At 39.8% G+C, this 24372-nt stretch overlaps 1 protein-coding gene across 4 annotated transcripts in view; it reads left to right on the top strand.

The window, feature by feature from the left end:
• The window catches only part of LOC137268111 (cholecystokinin receptor type A-like), a 114499-nt gene extending 90447 nt beyond the window's left edge, over positions 1-24052 (top strand). For 2 of the 4 annotated variants that reach the window (XM_067802632.1, XM_067802635.1), the window contains one exon: positions 22077-24052. In XM_067802632.1, coding sequence (XP_067658733.1) covers positions 22100-23278 — 1179 coding nt within the window. In that variant the 5' untranslated portion in view covers positions 22077-22099 and the 3' untranslated portion in view covers positions 23279-24052. Of the gene's footprint in view, positions 1-5651; positions 5715-7762; positions 7813-22076 lie in introns of those variants that run through there. The other 2 variants (XM_067802633.1, XM_067802634.1) reach the window with 2 other exon arrangements.
• Positions 24053-24372: the final 320 nt, after the last annotated feature.

Raw genomic sequence — 24372 nt, 5'->3', positions numbered from 1 at the left:
GCATAAGATATAACACATTCAGCTTTTACAAGGTATTTCTTATGATCATGTACAGATCATGTCACTGTTGTTTATGAGATAACTAATCTTCTTTTTAGCAGTCGTTTCATATGAATATGTAAAGTGTTAGTCACTTTTATTTGATGTCATAACCTTGGTTCTGCGCATCAATACATATTTATTCCAAAGCCTCCCCTGATAGTGTCAACATCATTTATGTGCCATTACGAAATATAACACGATGACCAATTACAAGAAAACATGACATGGGTTTGTCAAACATTTGACACATTCACCAATATCCAATTTGAACGAAATATCATTGACAGACGAGTGACGCTGATGTGGCACTCAAGGCGTTGCCTTCGCTCATAGAAAAGGAATGAATTTCTCCTTTCCTTCAAATGAAACGGCTGCACGCCCATAGGAAATCTGATTGTTCTTGATTGATGCAATACATTTGTGTAAATGTACTAAGATTACTCGCGACGGCACCACATTCTGTCCTACAGCAGACTGAAAGCCCATTACCTCCTTCTTAAGCAAAACCCAAGCACCACTGATGCCTTGTAAGTGAGGTGCCTTTCGGGATTTTGTGAGTGTCGGGTGTTTTCGTTAATCTTTGTTCCAGATAGCGACAATGATCAACACCGTCCATTTCAGTTTTGCACAATGTACAAGATACAAAGGAACATCTTTAATAACAGAAGAATCGTGATGATATCACGAGACCTGGGCTTTTTCAACATCTGGTCGGTATTCTGGACCATGATGTTGATTAGTTGAGAGACTGCATTAGATTCATAAAATTTATATTTATGGTTGGTTATGTAATAATTTAGATGCCTTCCCATGTATATGAATACGTGATGTATCATCCAAAGGGTAAATTAGGGAGAAAGTGCATCTATTCCCACAACATCAGGAGTTCAAGAGATATATTACCTCCTTTACGCCTGAAGTTTCTGGCACAGAAACTAGATCACCAGGTAATGGTTTGAAATGTTAAATAATGACAAATAATCGAATCATATATTTTAACCACCCAACCTTCCTTAGCGAACAAGCACGGGTATTTATGCCTCAGTTTTCAAATAGACATTGCCCACTGAATCATCTTCTGGCTGATAAGCAATGACAACTGCTTACTGATGACATGTGCTAAAGTTAGTGTCAGCTATGTGCTCTTAAGTAAAGGATTTATCAGATAGATAATAAAAGTAAGAAAGCAAACCATTACTATTTCGCATATTTTCGGATATTATAATTCTGCATCTGAAAAGTACATGTACCAGCTTGATTGATATGATTGATAGGTGTGCATAAACAGCTGGGTGTCAAATGACTCACAATACACGTGGCACCCAAAACCTATAAAACAAAGAGATCAATGCAATTCTGCGTCGTGAGTTTGCCCAAATATACAATAAATGTGCAGAAAATGGTTTTACGTCTCGGTTGCCAGGTTAAACAGTAAGTTGAGTTAACTTAAAATATGTATCAAAATGAATACGGTGTGAAAGTAACAGACAACGAAGAAGTGGGAAATAATTGAGAATTTGTTCGGGTGGCTTTTTAGAAATTGACACGTGAAATATTGAACACTCTTTACCGATAACATCTTGACAACAGTACAAGAATCTATATCGAAACCTCGCACTCACGAAATAAAAAAGTTGTAAATACAGTTTGTTCTGTATAATTACCAACAATTCTGAAACACACTAAGATTACAAATCACCACAAAGGAATTGATGAAACAAATAGAGGAAATAATGACAGTGGTGATGATCTTCATTGACAGCTGCGACAGTGGTCATATTTCGAAAATAGGTCAAGGCTGACTATCCTGGGTGAAATTGATCTTCACATCACCTTCATGAAACGCGGACTGTCATGTGAGCTGAAGAAAAGAAAAGGTCAACCCATTTAAATATATATTAAGCAGTGATCGCATTACAGGAGAAATCTGCGTTTTTCACACACACACAAAATAAAAATATGCAAAATATTTTGAGTGCGTGTTTCGAGCGCATAGATTCTGATCTACTGAATCTGAAAAAGTACCTTAAAACAATTACACATAAAGAACAAATACATTTGAAATGATTCAGGGTTGTGATGAAAATTTCACGCATAAAAGATCTGGACTACACATTTACTATTTCATTTTCTACCCTCGAACACTGTATAAAGGTTTCCAGACGTTTCTGTTCTGTTTCCTGACTTTCTCTAAATCGCTACAGTCAGACTATAGTGATGCTCCAGGTGATTCTGAGTGTTCTGGGCGATTCATGATTGGTCTTATTCCTGTTCTGGACACAGTAACCATCCCACTTTTCTCTACTGATTCTAAACATAAATATTTCCCCTACCATACTATACCATACTACACCATACCATGCTATACTGTTATATACTTGTGTAGATCAAGTTGTGAGGATAACAGATACCTGAACCTTTCCTTCCCGTCAGTACGGTGATAGACCAGAACATCATTTCCTATAGCTAATATCAAATTTCACACACACACAAATGTCTGTAAAACAAATTACATTTTTGAATTCTCGACAAATGACAAACGTGTGGATGAAAGAGTATGAATGCGATGACATTTCAGCAACACGTCTTCTATGCACATTAAAGCAGAGGGTTGTGTCTAATTTGCTTGATAATACAAGTGGTATCAAACGATCGTGAAGGCAGCGTGCATACAACTGTAGACGCGAAGATATCTTTATATATGTTTCTGCTTGACCAGCGGAAGAACAACGGAAATGAAGTTCCAGTTCTGTAACATGGTGAGTGTCAGTTAAATCAATATGTGAGTCTTTACCGCAGCTGGCTGGAGGCTGATCTTGATAAGGGATATGTGCTCAGGAAAAGTCTATCACGGTATCTTAATCTAGTCGGGAGGAGTGAGTGAGTTGAGTTTTACGCTACGAGAAATGGGCTTCACACATTGTTCTCATATTGGCTATCGAACCCGTGTCTTCGATGTCACGCGTGAACGCTTTAACGTCTTGCCTTCCAATACAGGTTACAAAAACAAATTGCAAGATTTAGCCAAAATAACCTCGTGAATTCATATGGACAGAGGCGCCGGCGGAAGGGTCAATCCTGACTGTTTGACAAAGCTTCCTGAAAGATTCTTAGTTGGGAAAATTTGAACAGTTGGCACGTTGATCTTTGAATCTATTTCAGAATTTATATTGACTATTTTAATTCTCAGTATCAACAACTAAACAGGCTTGTTAAACTATTAGTAATATTACCTTGTTATTAAACTAACACGACTTTTGAAAATGTAGTTTAATTTTTATTTATACACTCACTCTGGCGCATTCAGTGAAACTAAAAGCTGAATGTATGACATGTACATTGTACTGTATAACTTAACAAGTCATATAGTACTGATGAATGTAATAATTTGTTATTTTGGAATTCAATACTGTCACTTGAAACAATAATGAATCGTTGGCAATTCATTTTTTTATTTTGATTAAAACATTCGGCCAGATGTATATGATCCTGTTAAAGTTTATAAAACTAGCAGGCATTATTCTGTAATGAAACAAATTCGAAAAAGATCAGTTCTTTATCTAATTTTGGTCATACGCGTGTGTTACATGTATATTGGTGGTCATATCTATTAACATATGTTCTGGCAGATATTGAAAGAAGTATAATACTTTTGGACACATGACACATGCACATTGCACGATGCCCATTTGGCTTGCACACATGATTTGTGCACATGATGCACATATTAGCCCAGTGACACGCGGCTTGTCAACACGATGCACATATTAGCCCAGTGACACGCGGCTTGTCACCACGATGCACATATTAGCCCAGTGACACACGGCTTGTCACCACGATGCACATATTAGCCCAGTGACACGCGGCTTGTCAACACGATGCACATATTAGCCCAATGACACGCGGCTTGTCACCACGATGCACATATTAGCCCAATGGCACACGGCTTGTCAACACGATGCACATATTAGCCCAGTGACACGCGGCTTGTCAACACGATGCACATATTAGCCCAATGACACGCGGCTTGTCAACACGATGCACATATTAGCCCAATGACACGCGGCTTGTCAACACGATGCACATATTAGCCCAGTGACACGCGGCTTGTCAACACGATGCACATATTAGCCCAGTGACACGCGGCTTGTCAACACGATGCACATATTAGCCCAGTGACACGCGGCTTGTCACCACGATGCACTTATTAGCCCAGTGACACGCGGCTTGTCACCACGATGCACATATTAGCCCAGTGACACGCGGCTTGTCACCACGATGCACATATTAGCCCAATGACACGCGGCTTGTCACCACGATGCACATATTAGCCCAATGACACACGGCTTGTCAACACGATGCACATATTAGCCCAATGACACGCGGCTTGTCAACACGATGCACATATTAGCCCAATGACACACGGCTTGTCACCACGATGCACATATTAGCCCAATGACACACGGCTTGTCACCACGATGCACATATTAGGCCAATGACACACAGCTTGTCAACACGATGCACATATTAGCCCAGTGACACGCGGCTTGTCACCACGATGCACATATTAGCCCAATGACACACGGCTTGTCACCACGATGCACATATTAGCCCAATGACACGCGGCTTGTCAACACAATGCAGATAATAGTTCAATGAAGCATGGCTGGTCAACACTATGCAAACACTGTCTCTAGGAATCATGGCTTGCCAACACGATGCAAATACTAACCCATGACACGTAGCGTATCAACATGATGCACTGGCTCTTGAAATCATGGCTTGTCACCACGATGCAAATACTAACTCACGTAAACATGGCTTGTCAACCCTGTGCAATACTAGCTCAAGGAAACACGGCAAGTCAACACGATGGAAACACTAGTACTAGCTCAAGGAAGAATGGTTTGTCAACCCTATGCAATACCAGCTCAAGGAAACATGACTTGTCAACACGATACAAATACTAGCTCAAGGAATCGTGGCTTGTCAACATGATGCAAATACTAGCCCAAGGAAACATGGCTTGTCAACACGATGCAAATACTAGCTCAATGGCACATCTCTTGACAACGCGATGCAAATACTAGCTCAATGGCACATCTCTTGACAACGCGATACACCGACACATTGCTTGTCAATATGATGCAAATACTAGCCCAAGGAAACGCGTCGTGTCAACATGACAAACATACTAGCCGAAGCTATGACTTAGAATTTGGCTAATGATATCGATCATTGGACTTTCTTTGTCAAAGTTTATTGTTCACATATCACCATTGTTTGGTAGAGGTATTGCTGGATGTGATGTTATTAGCATTCTGGGCGTTGATGGTACTACAGGTGTGGCAGGCAACAAAGTTTGATAAATCAAAATAAATTAAGTAAACACTATCAAATTGTGATCACGCCAAGTGAGTCAAAGATCAGAACTGCCGGATATATCCAGAACTACATGTAACCTAATAAATGCTACATTTGAAGTGATACTAGTAGGAGGGTTTATTATGGGGTTTAATTATTTACTTGTTTTTCAAAGTTGGTGATAGTATTTGTATTTGAACTAGTAACGGATATAATGGGGCTGTATGATCTTACTTCAGATTAAAAACACGCAGTGCTGTTAACTGTACTAGCAGTTCCGAAACACGAAGCACTCAAAGAGTCAGTCAGTGAGTATGGTTTTATGCCGCTTTTAGCAATATTCCAGCAATATCAAGGAGAGGGACACCACAAATGGGCTTCAAACATTGTACCCATGTTGGGAATTGAACCCGGGCTTCAGTGCGACGAACGAATGATTTGACCATTAGGCCGCTCCACCAAGCCAGACTCACTCAGAGATGGGACTTACAGCTCGAGCAAATCTAGAATTCCCGAATTATGTGATGGCACTGATGCCAATACTGTTACTGTAAAAACTACTTTACACGTCGTCATCATACAAGAGCGAATGTATTGCTGATCCCCCTCTTGTCACCTTGAAATATACAATCAAATGATTGACATAAACAACGTACGGTACAAAAATATTGACTGGCATACAAACACAGAAACAGGCCGCTTTACAGGTACATAAATATCAAAGCATGTTGCCACAGTCAATAATTCAGTACCTGAAAGTGAAGCATTTTCTAAATGACCTTGACTTGTTCAATTCCTGTTTTTATGCGATAACATGGAACCTTCACTATTGTATGGTAATGGCTATTTAGAACCAAGCATTCAATACAATAGCCTCTACATTTAGTATAGATTTCGTATTTTTATGAAAGGCTAAACCCCGCAATCTGTTCTCCAAATGAATAATGTGACTCATTTCAGCGATATATATACTTACTTATTCCATGTAGAAAATCCCTTATAGAAATCACGCAGTACGGTTTATCTGGACTGTTTCAGTGAGTCCTGTTTAACGATGGTCTGTCGAATTAAGGACATTCTACATATCTTTCAATTTACCTTGTCTCCATGCCTATTAATTTTGCTAATGACATACATTGTAAATATGTTAAAACTCTACACGGCGTGATGTCGGTTCGCCGACAGATCCAAAGCATCTGTTATTGACTGTGTCCCAACGTTTAATTCAAGGACTCTCGCATCCTTTTAGATGTATTTTTTTAGCGCAGATGAAGATGGAGACGTTGCTCTTGAGGTACTTGAAACGAATGGTTTCTTCATGTTCAAGGAATATCGTGACAGCCTTTTCTGTCACGTAAATTGAGCATGTTCTAAGAGCCTTTTAAAAGTAATAAAATTAAAAAATGGAGTTTGAGTGAAATCCATATTTTCAGTGAAAAACAACAGACTCGGAGATGTTTTGCTCCCATTGAATTCAATCAGGCCGTTTCCTTTTGCCTGGCGTGCGAGCGCCTTGAGTTTGTTAAAAAGCATGAAAACACACTTCACACATATATGTTGAACGTTAACTTGCAGATTGAACTGAGAGAGCTGTTTCTACTCGGGATTAGCAGTGTGGTCGAAACTTTCATCTCTCACATTCATGACTTTTAAAATATTTTTTGCTTGTTAAGAATGACTCGGTTCCAGAATATTCTGCCCAGTTCGCTAGATATTCACTTATTCAAGAAAACGTTTAGAGGCACTTCATTCATGACGCTTTATATTCATCATGCTTCATCACATTTGTCGAAATTGTACAATGTGCTCTACATTGTCGCGAAAATGAGTTATGATGGTGATAATGTTGTTATAGGTCCTTTTCTTCTTTTGATGAAGAGTATTACTGTGTAATTAAGAGAATCATTTATTAAATGCGTATCACTGAAAAAAGAAAACATGAATTACACTCTGTGAATTGGTTGGTTTGCTCAGAAAATAATACCAGGTGAATGGAGTCGGCCTGTTAATAGTGGAGTCCGGACCAGACAATGCAGTGATCAGAGGAAATTTCCTTTTCCATTCAGCCAAGCTTTTTTTCTTCTTTTTTTTATATCACAAATTGAACTGCCTTCGCATATGCTTGTAGCCCAGGTGAGGCGGAACTACGAACGCCTCCTAGCACAGTTGGGTAGAGATTCATAAATGCATGTTCATGGGGCAATCGATAAACGTACATGGGCGCTGCTTCAAGCAGATATTTATCTTGAAATATCATTAATATGAATCACATTACCTTTTACTGTTAACGCGTTAGATTAGGGAGGTTAAATAGGTTTTGCACTTCGGCACATCTAACTATGTCAATCTATTGCAGGTATGCCAAGACGATGATTTGACGGCTCAGCAGGTCTAAACTCAGTTGAGGTTCATTCTACTTGCTTTTGATTATTTGCTAGTGAGTGAGTGAGTGAGTTGGAATGGCCTTAGCACGGGGGACATCAGAATCGGTCTCCACACTTTGCATCCAATGTGAAGTGAAAATTCCCAAAGCCCTGCATGGTATCAACGCAAATTTTCTTTGAGTCGCAGCTTCTTAAACCCCATGATAGTTCCATGGAAATCAGAAATATATATTTCCATTGTGGATCTTTCGAGCCAGGATGTTAGGGTTCACGTGTGGGTACTGTATCAAGGCTTCCCAATTGCCAAAGGTTTTAGAATAGTATATGGTGATAGGTGATGTCAAATGAATGCTGTTGAAACTTTGCACCAAATGTGTAGGACTTTGCCCATCATTCCACGCACCCGTTTTCTGACCATGGCTCAAATCATTGTAATATTAATGAGGCATAAAACAGCATATCTTCACTCACTGGATATAGAATGCCTCAGTAATCGACTGGTCTGACGTTGTTGATTCAGTGGAGATGGTTCTGTAGACCTCCCTGAAAGGAAACAGGCAAGAATATTCGGAAGCACCATGCTACAGTGTATGAATTTAAATCACAAAAGCGAGGCTTCGATATATCATGATAAGAAATCAATGTGATCCCTAGGGAGATGAGAATGTAAGTTGAAAGGTCACGGATCCTTAGGCTGTGGCATGTGTATTATTATGTCTTGACATTGAAAATGACCTGTTACATAAATTGACTCATATGATCCAATGTGAAAATCATGCAAACATTATGTTTATCACGCGTTTTGCATTGACGTTGGAGTGAGTGAGCATGGTTTTACGCCGCGTTTAACATTCCAGAAAAAAAATATTGATAAGTAAAATCTCAAGATAAAGTACGACCGACCATGTGATATAAATTTTATCTGGGATAAAGGAACAGCCCCTCGGTTATGACTGAAAAATGAAAGTCTACAGAGAGTTTTCCCCAACTGGTGATATGTGGTTGGAGGAATTAAAAATATATTGAACCAATAAACTCTACACTGCAGCAGTCTGAATCCGACGATCCAGTGATCAACTGCATAAGCATCCATCGACGCAATTGGGATACGGTGACATGTGTCAATCAAATCAATTGCTGAAGATCAGTTCTAGCCCGGATCCTCACTCACTCGTGTTTTTCGTGGAACTCGAGCATTTGGCTGTACTCTTAAAACAGATTTGAGGGCTCTGTGAGGATTAACATTTGCCAGACCAACTTTTCAATGCACTTCGATTGTTCTAGTCTTATCCAGATTCGCCAAAATAGCAACTGAAAATGGCCTCACATTTCATGGTCACACGACTGCTGGAAAACACGATCTATTCTAATTGTTTTGAGATCATTTTGAAAATTGCGCATGCTGTGAAGCATGTATGTGATCATATCTAAAAGTAATCGTAAATCCTTGAAAGGGTTGTTTTGAGTTGCCAAGATATAATCTAATCTATCTGCATAATAGATCAGAACTTTGCTGTACATATATATCAAGGCTGAACAGCGAAATGTTCAATTATTCTCTGATAATGAGACTATGATTGTAACATTCTGACAGATCATGGTCCCAACCTTCCATTATCCGTAGTCATCCCCATTGAATGCATTCACATGACGACTTGTTTTGACAACATGAGTACCTAGGGGATGACTTTTTTCGTCGCGAGCGATGCTATACAGTTACTCTGACATGAAACTAATAATGAAACAAGGATGCCATGTTTGGTACAAAAACGTACTGGACTTCATGCAAACTTTGGAAAGCTGTTTGGAAACATTGTTAACATCTCTATAGTGGCCTCTTGTTTAGTTCTGTGTATTAGCGTAGATACATTAATTGCGTGCTTCCACACAAGACACGGGCCGCACCGTACATGCTCAGAAAGATGTCTGCATTGTTATCGTTTTAAAACTTAAAGTGAGCTTTATTTAATTATCTGCTGACATTTAAACAACGTTTATAGAAAATATACCTGACAATAAAAGAAAGGCAATTTTGTAAAAAATGAAATGTCATAAATGTAAACGTTCATGTTTATGTCTTCTATTTAAAAACTTGACTGAAAGATTCTTCAGCTTCTTTATGGACCATAATTGAAATACATACTTGGAAATTAATTCCACGATCATAGGAGCAGAAACTATCATATGATTCTGCCTTTATCCTGAGGACACATTTAATACTCACTGTCAAGTAGTGAGTATACCAGGTGTTTGCCAAAAGGAGCGTATCCTGCCCCACACGAGTGACCCGTCCCTGTAGGGAAAGTCTCGTATAAGAAAGGGTAATGATGAAAACACTATCGTCTGTCAGAGTCACATTGATTTATCAAATTCCTATTTCTGTCTCAATTAAATATCTCGACCAGTGAGTAGCAGGTACAAAACAGGTTTAATGATATCAGAAACAATTTTTATGAGAGTCCATGCCACGTTTTAGGACCCATCAATCACAAACGACAAGAGGTACCTCTAAAACAATCCTACCCCTACCTTTTGCGGACTGGGCAACGGAATGGCCCATGAAACACACCGTGATTGTCGTCCAAACGTACACAAACAGAATGGTTCGTTGTTCTTGCTATCAACCACTCGTTTGACTGATCTAATCAGGAAAGTCTGGTTTGCTACGACTTAAATACTTTTGAAATGTAACTCACTCACGTACGTACACACGCACGCACTCACCCACCCACCCTTTCACTCACTCACTTCTTGTGCACTGAAAATATGGGTTTCACAGCAAACATACCTCTTCTCGTGCTTAAGGATTAAGAGAAAACGAATAACCGATCTCCACTTTGGAGCCTTAAAACCGTAATCTCTAACCAAATCCTGCCTTCATCAATGGCGTGTCATTTAACTTGCCACGTGACCCGGGGGAAAAGCAGTTGGTTATACTTTTGGATAAATAAAATAAATAGCATTTAAGGTTTTACTGTTCTTAGTTCAGGATCAGCCCTTGAACCCTTCTGGATGGAAGGTAACGGAATGAATTTGACATCAGACATTCAGGTTGACTGATTACATTTCAACACGGGAAAATCGATGCCATTTTCCTAAAATTACAGTTTTTTAATCCATTTCATTCCAGACTTTCTCAACATAACGTCATTTGCAAATGCTCATGGTGATTGATCGAACAGGTTTTATGGGACCTCGACAGCTATTAAATGTGACCTCCTTATGACATGGGGTCCTTATGGTGGTGAATTTCCTCAAACGGACGTAAAGTATCAATATGTCGCGGCTAGGATCTTACGTTCAATATCACATTGTCGCCTTGATGAAGAGCGACTTTTGTGGTTTTACGTTGCACATGTCCATACGTAACTGATTTATTTCAGCAATACATCAGACAATCTGTGGAAATGTCTGATTTGTCCGTGAGTCAGTACTCAGTACTCGGGAGTAAATGTTGAATAAAATAATGATAATTATGCTGCAAATAGTACGAAACTCTAACAATTCGGAAGCATTTACAACACTCTGGAGCATTTACCTTTGTCAAAATATACAGTTCTCCATCACAATGAGTGAGTGACTATCTTACCAGGTCATAACGTCCCTGATTATATGAAAAAAAACCTCATAATACAATATATCTGATAACAGAGACAGAAAGACAACATAATCTTGAGGAGACCCTCCACGAACAAAATTCCATTTCGTTAACGTAGAATTCCTTAATCCGTGTGATCGCACATTTTAATGTCCTTTAATATTCAGTCAATATCATTTCTATGACTTTGACGTCATTTGTTTTACGTCAGTGTCCCTTGAAAAATACTCATAGCAACCTGATTTACTGGGCTATGCTGGTCACCACTAACTAATGAAAGGCCTGATCCACTCCCCTACCATAAGGGATTACCCTTATATAAAGACACTGAGTAGTAGTGCACAACACTTTGTCCTAAATCACTGCTCCATTCATTAATCTGATATTAATACGTTGGATGAGTAGAAGCTGAGGATCAAATTTGTCAACTCCACTTAGTCAATGTTCTCACACTAAAACTTCCTTCTCTTGTATATAGTACAAAGGTCTTGCAGTTACGTACAGAGAAGATGTAGACTGCCATAAACTAATGTAACACTTATTTTCAGAGAACGAGAACTCTTCTGGTGAAAGCTGGTGAAATCACATAAATTTAAAAGTGCTGTTTGATATCAGAGTTGTTGATCAAGTGAAGACGCAAATAAATAACGAACAAAAAAAGAAAACAAATAAAAACACCCGTGCTCAGTATAATGTTTTCTGCTAAAACTGCTTTGAAAATGATGCGCAGATATATGTTGTTGTTTTTACTTTATATTTCCCACGTAACCAAATTTGTTGATCATTATATATTAACTGACATAATTCATGCGGAAATAAATTTACAGCCGTGTTTCCTTCTGTATCATTTTAGAAGCATATCGATAAACAGACTGGAGATGCCAGTGAGCCAAATGAACATGTCAGGAACGTTATTGCCTAGCGACACAGAAGGAAAGCCATTGGTCCACACCAGATTATAACCCATCGCGACTATTTGTCTCAGCAGAAGAAAAAGAGTTATTTCCTTGCCATATGTCGTCGTCTCTGAAATATGTCAGCACAGTCAGGCATAAAATCTAATGAAAACGCCACAAAACCCGAACATTTTTTATCACCAAATTCGACAAGGAAGGAATAGATGATTCCGAAACCAGAACGGCATTACACTTAACATGATAGATACAAGAACTAAGTTGAAAAATACACAATGTTTACATAAGATGTTCATGGTTTTTTTCAACGCAGTTTTTATATCAAACTTCTTTCAAAGATGTCTTGAACCTTTACAAACCTACGTTTCTACAGAATATCAATGTCGCCAACGAAACTTTAATGTCCCCTTTCGATAACCCTTTGAGTTAATTTGACAACAGACGGTCCCGTTGCCGTGCTTCCTGTAGACACGAACGTTAACTGACTGTCTTCTGACACAAAAGAATCGCCAACAAAGGATTTGCCGTTTTCAATTCTACTTCAAATTAACTTAAAGGGACGGGCGCCAGAGCGTCACCCACATATATATTGAGCAAGGCTCCGTGGCAATAATCAATAGGAAAGAAACTTTGAGCACTAGAGAAATCCTTGAAGCAAACTGGAAACCTTAGGAGTTCAAGTAACGTCTGGAAAGGCCAAAGACTGTTGTGTAATAGGTAATTTCACTTGCGTTACTTCATAGACCAGCATCGTTGCTGAAATTCTGACATGTGGTATGTTTGTTTGTCTGCCTATACACTTACGGTCTTTCCCAAACTACACCGTTCGTGGGTATTATTGATTGTGCATGCGTACTGGGCAACTCTGTGGCACGTCATCGCTTTCTTTTATCAAATTCAAGACTGATTGACAAGCAATTTACTCTGCAGAATTTGTTGTCTTCCTTCGATCAGCTAAATAGAAGCTAAATTCACGTGTAAACTCTTATATGTGAGCTTTGTTTATCGGTATCTCTGAAGTTCATGATAAGATTTATATGTGAAGCCGATTTCTGGTGTGACATCGCCGTGATATTGCTGGAATATTGCTAAATGTGGTTTAAAGTGGTAGGACTGCCCCCAAAGTAACACATATCGTATATACCAGTAAATTAAATAGAATAATGTGTCCAAGTGGTGTGCCGACACATAAGAATCAATATCGTTGCCAGCATGGGATTCGAACCCACAGATCAAAAAAGTCCTTGCATCATTCTACTTTAGTACTAGGTGAAAACGACAACATGAAACAAATAGGCGGTCGGTGGTTTTCAGATAACACCTCTTAGTACCACCCTTTGTATATCATGGTGTTTATTGAAGTTTGCATTTTTGGGAATATGTGACAAATGGAGGCATTTTTCATTTCAAAGGGCGACTTCGCCACTGGATAATGAGTCAACTTGTCGTTAAGACTGAAACCATCTTCTAATGACAATTGATAACAAAGACTAAATTATTTACGTCATTTGTCAAGCTGTCTATGCCTTTCCTGTAATTCCGCCAGCTGGATTTGTCAAATCCGTCTAAATGATGACAAAATCAGGTTTTGTAAGAAATGTGTCTACTGCACTGACTGCAACGTATTCATTCTTTGTCCGGAAACCGAATAAGCTGTGAACTAGGCGTAAACCCAGCCTGACTTGATATATGGTAAATAACTAGTGGTGCGTTGTTCTGTTAAAAAGAAATATGATACTGGTACACATCCTGCCTGAACCATTTATTAGACCATCAAGGAAGAGCACAATATGTATTTTGTAAGCATTGAAACTGATATTAATGGAACTGAATCCGAAAACAATGAGGTTTAATTTGTGTGGATTGGTAATGGCTGCTCAGACTGTAACGAGATGTGCTTAAGTTCTTTACATTCACGCCTTTCTGTTCAGTTCTCTCAGAACACATTGAAGACACCCAGTGGGCTGAAAATACCTCCTTTCAGGCTCCGAAGATATGTAGGCCGTCATCTCTCAAGGCTATTTGTTTGCTTTCTTGTTGGTTTGCTTTTCCTAACGGGTCGAAAGAGGTCAAACATTCCTGGCTCTAAGATGCTTTAAATGGAGAGTTTCGTCAATGTTTACATAGCCGTTCTTAAATTTGATCAAGATGCTCATGATGAATCTTCTTGCGAGAGCTGATGTCATCATTAAAGCTTAAGAGCCTTATTCAATTTTGCAGAAGATACTTGCAGTCCTTAATTAAGTAGATAATGAAGTGAAGATGGTTTGGGCAAGACGGGACTGAACCAGAGAATAAATAACATTCTTGGGACAGACTTTGTATCAACAATTGGAACTACTCGTTGACAAATATTCATGTAAATGTTGTTGACATTCTATTCTGATTCCCTTAATGGCACTTACCATAGACCCGGTTATGAATAAGAAAGTATGTACAGGCTGATATGAAGTTTATTTATATCAGAAAGACGTATACACTTGCCAAAGTATGTCTCGGAGAGGTTTGTTCATCGACGTTAGTTGCAAACATTCAGCTTTGGGAACACTTGCAACACCATCGAGTTTGGAAGGCTGTTGAGAAACACTGACACGGCGGAAAGCGGTCTCCGAATAAGCAAACTCATATGAACATAGTTTGGTGTTACATTTGACTTTCGCACCACATCGTCTGAGAGTGAGTGGTTATAATGTTACGCCGTTCTTAACAAAAGTGCAGCAATATAACGGCATGGGATACTCGAAATGCGTTCAGGGATTGTACCCCAGCTTTGACCTGAGACTGAGGCCGTGCATATCATCTGTTATTCATCGACTGAAACGTCTGTTTCATTAAAGTCTCAATCATGCCTCAGTTAGCATTGCTTCAGCTGGCGTGCCATTATCGAATGATTCCCAAATCCCATATGTGATCTGATTATGATCATTGGCCTGTTTATGGGTATTACGTGGTAACCAAGCATTGTAATGGTATTTCCACTGTCCACATGCGTTATCTTGCACAACCACAACAAAGTGAGACACCCAGGGTTCCTCGGAGAAGGAACACCAAGCTGAAGCTTCATCGCTCACACGACATGAAAATGCAGCAATGTACGCATTTGAAATAGCAGTTTAGTTTGTGAGCCAGTATTGTTTTATGACGTTTGTGGCCATATTTCAGTAATATCCCATGTGACTCTAGAAACAAGCCTCACACATTGCACCCATTTGAGAATCCAACCTAGACAGTATACACGACCAGCTATACACTTTAGATTACCACACGCCCTTAAATTGGGATATAACTGGAATAAAATTCACACAACACATCTCGCTGACGCATCCACTCATCGCCCCTTATTTATGTATACCTTTCAGTAACCCTATAGTACATCTGACTCATTTACACACTTTTATTATTCATGTTTTATTATGGATCCATGGAGATCGGGGGTAGAATAGACCTTCATCAACCGATGCTTGTCATACTAGGCGACAGTGCTTGTCGTAAGAGGCGACTAACGGGAACAGGTGGTCAGGCTCGCTGACTTGATTAACACATGTCATCGGTTCCCAATTGCGTAGATCGATGCTCGTGCTCTTGATCACTTGATTGTCTGGTCCAGACTCGATTAATTACAGACCGCCGCCATATAGCTGGAATATTACTGAGTGCGGCGTAAAACTAAACTCGCTCACTCAGTTGTATGAGGAATTAGAGATGAAGGATGGGCATGTCTTGGTATGTGTTTGGTATGGGTAACCTTTTGAGCGTCAGCTCGTAGAGTGAAAGGTCGCAGGTTCGATCACCGACCGCGTCATACCAAAAGACGTTAAAATATGGTACTTGTTGGTCCCTGTATAAATGGGTTACAACAAGGACCGATTGGCTCGGGGTCAGTATAATTTGTCTGAGTGAGGTATTCATGCTTAACAGCGGAGTGGTATCTCAATGAGTTAGCACTATAAAACCAGCTTCAATCTAGGCTAGCCACAAACACGCACGCATGCACGTCGTCATATGAGCGAAATAATCTTTTTCGCATTTTTTATTTTTGTCAAGATAAAAGTCAAGAAATTTGTTCACCTGAAATTAAAGGGCTTCGGGAATATCTAGGTAACATAACCCTCTTATACGTCTGTTTTGATCAAGCAGGTGATTGATACCCAGAGCAAACCCGAAAGGCACCTTATCTAACAAAGAAAACACCCTGTCCCCAGTTCGTGTCTTACAAGTAGTGAAAAAGTACCACCGACTTGATTGGAATCAATCGAAGACCCTGTCCATTTACAACAGTTCCCAATATTGTATTTCGATGAAGTGTAACCTAATGCAAATTATTCCTTATTTTCATCATTAATAACACATGGCGAACAGTGCCATTTTGTATCAGCCTCAGTACATTCACGGAATGGAAAATACACAGTGTTATATTTTTAACCGCTGTGATGAAATTATTCAGCGCACAACGCTGTGTATTCAAACGACGTATCGTCGGATGTGATTGACAAGACCTACTACAGTTGATGCAAATCAGCGCCACGTTATTGATGGATTGGATTAAATTTACAGCCGATTAGCTGCAAAGAAAGTCTCAATTTAGATTTGTTTTCAAAAAACATTTTTCCTGCTCCGGATTTCTTCGCTGTGATACTTGAATGTGAGCAAATATGATGACAGTTCTTTTGATGACATCAATTACTTTCAGCATAGAAATATCAACCACATGAAATTGTGTTTTTAAGGAACAAAATCGACGCCTCCATCTAAGACCAAAGGCGATATTGAACTAATGCGTCTGATAAGCCCACTGTATCGATCCGTTGAAAATTAATAAATATCCCCAGTATTTTATTGGATAGGTCTCGCCGAGATTGATCGTGCGTGTGTTCCCTTCTTTATTCATACATGTTGAGCAGTGTTTGACAGGAACAGGCTCAGGAAGACTTTTAACGAATATATGTCAAACTAATAGCCCTATCGTCGAGAAAGAATGATGAATGATTTATATTTGAAGCGCCAGTGAAATTAAATATGACGTTTGGGCCTCGTCACTCAGTCACTATGGGAACCACAGAATCTAATAACAAGGTATTTTCAATTGATTAATCAATATGGAAATTCTGCTCATCAATTTTACTGAAATCTGAACTATTGAATTTGATCTGCAACATATTTCCTGCTTTCTACCCCGGAATTCCAGAAGGCGGCAGGAGTGAAAATTTATAACGTCACTTTGGACAATATTTTAATTACTCTCTGCCTGTCAATGCGAGGAAGATGGATGGCGCAAAGTGATGTATGTGTTAAACTTGTACAACTTTGAAGAAATCATAAAACTTGGATCTTAAGCTGAAAACCCATAGATCCTCCTCTGGGCGAACTTGGAATTAAAGCCCTAAACCATCGGATCCAGGTTCGCTAAAGGGTTGGAACATGCATATCAGGTTGCGGCGCCGTAAGTGAAAGGTCGCCCATATCCAGTGGGGGTCAAATATGCGCATTCTTGCATACAAGACGACGCATAACTGAATTATTTCCAGTGATCTTGCACCAACGGTAGCTGAACCCTGAGCATTGATTGATGCTGGCGGTATGTTCACAAGCAGCCAAGAAAGGTAGCCACACAGTCACCGTTCACCACCATAGCCTCGGCCATCCCCACTTTGACGGACACTTGATGTCATGATAAAGGATTAAGAGTAACGGCCCACTAGTTTGCCGAACATGTCTGTTTGCAGTGAATAGTCGTCACACACATTTCATTTGGGAACATGCGCGTTTGGCAGACTGATCTCGAACGCACAGGTTAATATTAAGTTCATTTCAAATTCAGGGGCATCTGGTATCAGACCTGGTTGATGCCCCTGGGACTAATTGATATTTATTCATATTTATGTATATTTATGAACCAAAGTATTTATTTATGTATATTTATGAACAAAACTGTTCAACATAGCCAGATCGTAATCAGAACAAAGGACGATATGATTCCCAAGTTGAACTGGGAACATAGAATATGTTCTCTAATACATCTGGCCATTTAATGGAGGGTTCCGTATGCTGCTGTTATAATTTCTCGTTCGGGACACTACATCGTTCATTCCCCGTAAACATTTCCAGGTCGAACCAAAACTGTTGAACCTATTAGCAAGTAAACATATACAGTGAAATGTCCTGCTTTTTCACATTTGTCTCCATCGTTCGCGCATTTCGACAGTCAGAAACATTGTTCATAGACACTTTAAGGTTTCTGTCTCGAAAACACGCATATCATATACTATCCCCGAAAAGAAACTTATGCTAAATTTAGATTTTCTGTTGCTACCTTGAGCACGGAGAGTGGGGGCGCCAACAGACGTCTGAGATATCCTTTCAGAGTCATGTCCCCTAGATAAACAAGGAGGTTGTTGCAGTTACCACAATCTCACTGAAAATGGCCCTAGTTTTGTTAAAATACTACCCTAGGTCAATATCGACATAACATTCAGCTAAAAACGTTTTAGGTTTTTTTTCTTTTCCTTTTGTTTTTCTTTTCTTTTCCTATCTATTTTATTATTTTTTAATTTTTATGTTACTTTTTTGCGGCGGAAAATCCAACTCACTCACTTACTCACTGACTCGTTTGCACTAGCCCTACTTCCACGGACAAGAATCAAGGCAGGTTTGTGACAAGTGTTTACGATGAGACGTGGAGAGAGCTATGAGCAAGCAACTTCATTAGTTGTCACAGTAATTAAATTACTGGCCAGTCTCCTCGCTAGTTAGTGTAACGTCTTTCTTCACGAATCAATACCAGCAATTATTTGGCAAGAGTTCTCCGACATAGATGTAAGACTGGCTTGTTTACAAGGTCCAAATGACGTGGTCTGCTCTGTGATTACGTGAGGTGTTTACCCTGCTGATGAGTACGATATTGAAAACACAATGGGAAATAGATGTCTCCCTCGGATACTTCATATTTGTTGAAGAATTTGGTCAGCAAACTGTCTTTAATCTTTTTGTTGGTTCATTTGACAATGTATATGTATACATAAATATTGAACTGTCTGTCTGTCTACACGATATCACGATCGCCGCGGACTGCACGGGACCTCTGTATGCTCATTATTAGGTGAGTTTTGAAGGAAATTAAGTAAACCCCTGTAGGAAATTAGAAAGACTACATTTAAATCTGACACATGTATTCTGTCAATATCTAATTAATATTGCCAGTATCAGGTTTAGATTACATTAAATCATCACTTGGCCATGAGGCTGATAATATTTAAAAAAAAAAAAAAAAAAAAAGCCGTAATTTTAAGCAGACCACATCACGCACCCTACTATGAAATCCCGAGATGTTTCTTAGCTAACACAAATAATATCGCAAGTGTAATTTAAATTGAAAAAAATTGTCTCCGTAACCGTAAGAAATTTAAGCGAAAAGATTACTTCATCCAACGAATGAAGCGCCATAAAGTCACAGTTTCTGTTCTTGTACATCTGTGTCCGTTCCGTCAATTTTATGCCGCTTCATTTCATATCTGACATGTATATGTATGAAGGACCGGTACTGATTGAACATAATCATACTGATTAAACATAACCTAACATTACAAGGATGGTGCGCGCTGGCACGGTGAGTTGGGCTTCATCTGTGGAGAGTTCTTCTGAAACATGTTGTATTTGTCTGAAACTGGGGCTGAGAGGTAGCCTGACGGTAAAAGCGTCCACTCGTCACGCCAAAGACCCGGATCATTACCCACATTGGTACAATGTGTGAAGCCCGTGCTATCCCCGCCATGATATTGCCGCAATACTGCTAAAACGGCGTAAAACGTAACTCACTCACTGAAGCTGCACAAAACGCTCTACCATGCTATGGGGTAGAACTACATCCTCGATAGGTGACCAGAAATATGGTCTTGACGGAATTCATGATTTAATACCTCCCGATATGACTGTACCTTGTTATCAGCGACAAATCTGTGTTGAGCCCTACCGGGTCTGAAACACACGAGTGCCTCAGAGGGATGCAAGTGCGTATTGGCTGTGTTTCGTCCACGTTGTCTCTCCATCTACTCTGACGCCCTTCATGAGCTAATCACCATGGAGACGAGACACCATCCTTGACCGAACCTATATATATCTATGTTGATGTGAAGTGTCCATGACAAATTGTTGGCACTGTGCGCCATCTCCCTAACATTTGTCTGAAGAAACTTGGTGGCGTTCATCGTGGTAGCATGGTGATAGGTCTGAGGTATTCTGGTTGGGTTTTGTATGCTCACATCAGCCAGAATGAGCAGATATTGTTAGTTTTTCACTTGTAACACACGAGAGAGCACAGAGCTGAAAATGTTAGCTGTACGGTTGCAGCTGTTAATTTCAAAGCGTAATGGGCTTGGGAAAGTTATCATGATAAACATCTTATTTTTGGATTATGTGGGATTTGGAGATAGTTGGATACATACATATATAATAAAGAAAATTATATTTCCTGTAATTTGTACCTTTCTGGACGGCAGACAACTAATCTACTATTCTACGCTATTTTCAACACACACATTTGCTCGTAAATCGTCAGCGATTCCTTCAGTGCAGTGAACTTCCAACTTTCCATAACTTATACAGAAACGTACGGTTAAAACCAACTGAGACTGGATACCTATTTAGTTCGTTATAACAGCATTTTGTTATACGGATTTTGACTGAATCAAGCAGCGATGTGCCATAATTATGTCAGAAAATGGCTGCCATGTTTGTGGTCAAAACGTACCAAGGGTCACAGAAAAAACAAATTAAGCTTACATACCCGCCCAAAAAACTTTGGATGCCTATTACTTTAAGATGTAACATCTATTTATCCTTACAACGTTTTCTTGTAATAAATGAGTATAGTGCCTTTACTTGATGATAATGAACTGGCTGCCATATCATGAGAATCTGCACACAGCCTAATTTTGATCTGCAAGCACAGATTGTGATTGTGATGGCTATGATGTACATTTGTTGCCAAACGTAGTTTTCCAATCTTTATACAACGAGATCCATGGGTAGAGGCGTTGATAACTGGGAAAAGATAATCTGACAATGTGTCTGACAATGTGTCTGACAATGTGTCTGACAATGTGTGTTGTTATCACCAACGTGGACACGTATAAATGCTGTGCGCCCCCCTCCCCTAACGAAAGAAGTTATTTTATCATATCCAGGACTTCGCTCAGCGTTGTGTGCATGTGCTTTTATGACCGAGCACATTGACGTATTGGCGGTAGGGTAGATACGTTCGTTCATTTCTGGTGTACCGCGCCGTTACATCCCTGGATTTTTGCGACGCTATCCTCGCTCAGACTTGATTTATGCATTCATTGACGGGAAAATTGCAAGCTAATTATGGTATCTGAACATGAAATAATTAACCTTTAAATATTTTATTTTGAAAGCTAATTTGTGAGGGAATTTTGTTCAATACAATTAATGTCTTTGATGAGACGTTTAATTTGGTAACATCATGAAACCGTCATTGACGAGCACCACACTGAGAAAGCCATTTTACAGATACACTGCAGATAGCCGAATGATCAAAACTGTCACGACTTTAGGGTTCGAAAAGATAAAAGAGTGAAACCGGAAGACCGTCTGTGCTTCAGGGAAAATATATTATGGAAACGACGGCTGTTAAAAACCACGGAAACTTTGCAAAAAATGTCATTTTTCTGATATGGAATTTTCATATTATTATTGTTATTGATGATGATGATGATGATGATGATGATGATGATGATGACTTTTCTGGGTTTTTTTCAGTTCTCCCTAGGACTACAGTCACCATGTCAAACCTATCATCCGATACCAACACCACGGATACAGGAGAAACAGCGGAGGTGTCCAAAAGCGCCCAGCATGCAGTCATCTGTATCCTCATGGTGTTGTCCGTGTTCGGCTCGATAGGAAATGGCCTTGTCCTCTACGTCTTCTCCAAGAAAGTTGACAAAGTTACATCCACCATCTTCATCCTGGCGCTGGCTGGAGCCGATTTCGTCACATCGCTGGTCATCATGCCATTCACGGCTGTCAATATTCTTTTGGACGAATGGCTGATATACGACTTCATCTGTAAACTGTACCAATTCTTCATCACTTGCAATGTTCCACTGTCTTCATTCCTAATGGTGGCCATAGCTGTTGACCGTTACCTGTGCATCTGCCATCCGTTTGTTCGTGCAATGACCCCGGCCCGAGCAAGAATGTCCATACTGTGCCTTAGTCTCTTTGCCTTCCTCCTAGGCTCAATAACATCTTTGGCTTACGGGGTTGTAAAGCCTCAAGTCGTCAGTACCAGTGCCAGTAATAACACCAACACATCGGAAGTCACAAGTGATGCATTCACCGGAAGTGACGACAACTCTACGACAACGGAAGTAACAGAATATGTGTATACCGGGAAATGTTCTCCAAATATGATCATCCTAAGTCGTGATTTTCTAATGAATTACCAGAAGGTGTACGCCTCGTTTTTCCTTATATCCGTTGTGATTGTGTCCATTTTATATGGTCTCATATACTATTCCGTGACACAAAGGCGGAAATGGCGTTGGAGGCAAAAGTCGTTAAAACCGTCGATGAAGTCAATGACGACGTGTCACACGGACGTCGAAACCGTCGAACTCCACAAAACGGACAAAAATGGCGTCAATGCTGAAGATGACCCCGAGGAAAAACAGCAGCTTAATCATCGGAAGCGTCCGAGTGGTCGAGATAAAAAGGATTATAACCGACTTGCAAACATCCGCACAGCCGCCATGTTGTTTGTAGTCACCACGGTGTTTATAATAGCTTTTCTGCCTGCATGGTTGATGGCTCATAGATTGATAGGCTACAACATTGTTGTGTTTTATATGTACTTTGTCTACAGTGTGGCCAATCCAGTGATTTATGCGTTCATGAATGTTGCCTTTCGAAAGGAACTGAAAGAGGTTTTTACGAAGGGGAGTTCATGCACTCGTTGACCATCCGTAACTGTATTGACTTGTGGTGCACTCTGAAACAAGACTCCATATTGAGATTACGCTTATCTCTCACGCTGATCGTTGTGGTGACGTTTAGTGCACAGGAACCCCATGTGCACCGTTATTTAACCTGTCATGATCTTAAAGATTACACCTGAAGACATGTCCATGGATACGATACCCCTTCCAACATAGGACATGTGGTGCCCGTGCAAAGCAACTGGAAACAATTCGAGTCACCATTTACGAACGATTTCGTAAAATATCAAACGCCTTTGATTGAAGTAATTTATGTTTCATCAGAAATCGCTATCGGAATGGTTTCCTTGGACCAGTGATCCTTGGCAGAGCTGCTTGTACAGCAAATTTGGCATGTATACCTTTTTCATATGTTGCCGTGTCTCTCCCACGCTGCCGACCGTGCTAGCAAACATACATCCACGTCTATATTGCTTTTTATCCTGTACATAGAATAATATTTATGACATATGAAGTCATCACTTCCTGTGACCTCAGCCAATCCAAAACGCTCTCAACTGACCCCACTTCTCGTTGAATTTTGGCTTTTCGACACATATTTCAAATCGAAATTCGGGTTTTGATTGGCCGAGAACACACACGTGTGACTGCGCATGCGTTATCAATAGACAGTATGTGGTTATTGTGAACGCTGCAGTTAGGCTGCCAGAGGCCCTATGCAAATAAGCAATGTACAATAATGTAAATAGCCAATAGTTGTTGCATGTCATATGTCAATTAAACTGTGTCGGTACACGCTGTTTTTGTGTCATATCAAAAGAGGCGGTGGGGGTGACCAAGTGGTTAAGGCGTCCTTTCGTCACGCCGAAGGTGCGATCGGTGCAATGTGAGAAAACAATTTCTGATGTTCGCCGCCGTCATCTTACTGGAGTATTGCTAAAATTGGCGTAAAACCGTGCTCACTCACTCATTCGTCCATCAACAGGTCGACTTAGTTTTGTTTTAGACATAATACCCATTGTCTGAACTGATTCATCGAACTATATTGATTTTGCTGAAATAAAGAGAGTGAGGGGTTCAGGGAAATTGTAAGCCTTTTCTAAAGATATTCCAGT

The sequence above is a fragment of the Haliotis asinina genome, chromosome 16 (genome assembly GCF_037392515.1).
Source record: "Haliotis asinina isolate JCU_RB_2024 chromosome 16, JCU_Hal_asi_v2, whole genome shotgun sequence".
NCBI classification, from domain to species: domain Eukaryota; kingdom Metazoa; phylum Mollusca; class Gastropoda; order Lepetellida; family Haliotidae; genus Haliotis; species Haliotis asinina.
Note: the sequence above shows the minus strand (reverse complement) of the source record. Positions and strands in the feature narration are given on the sequence as shown.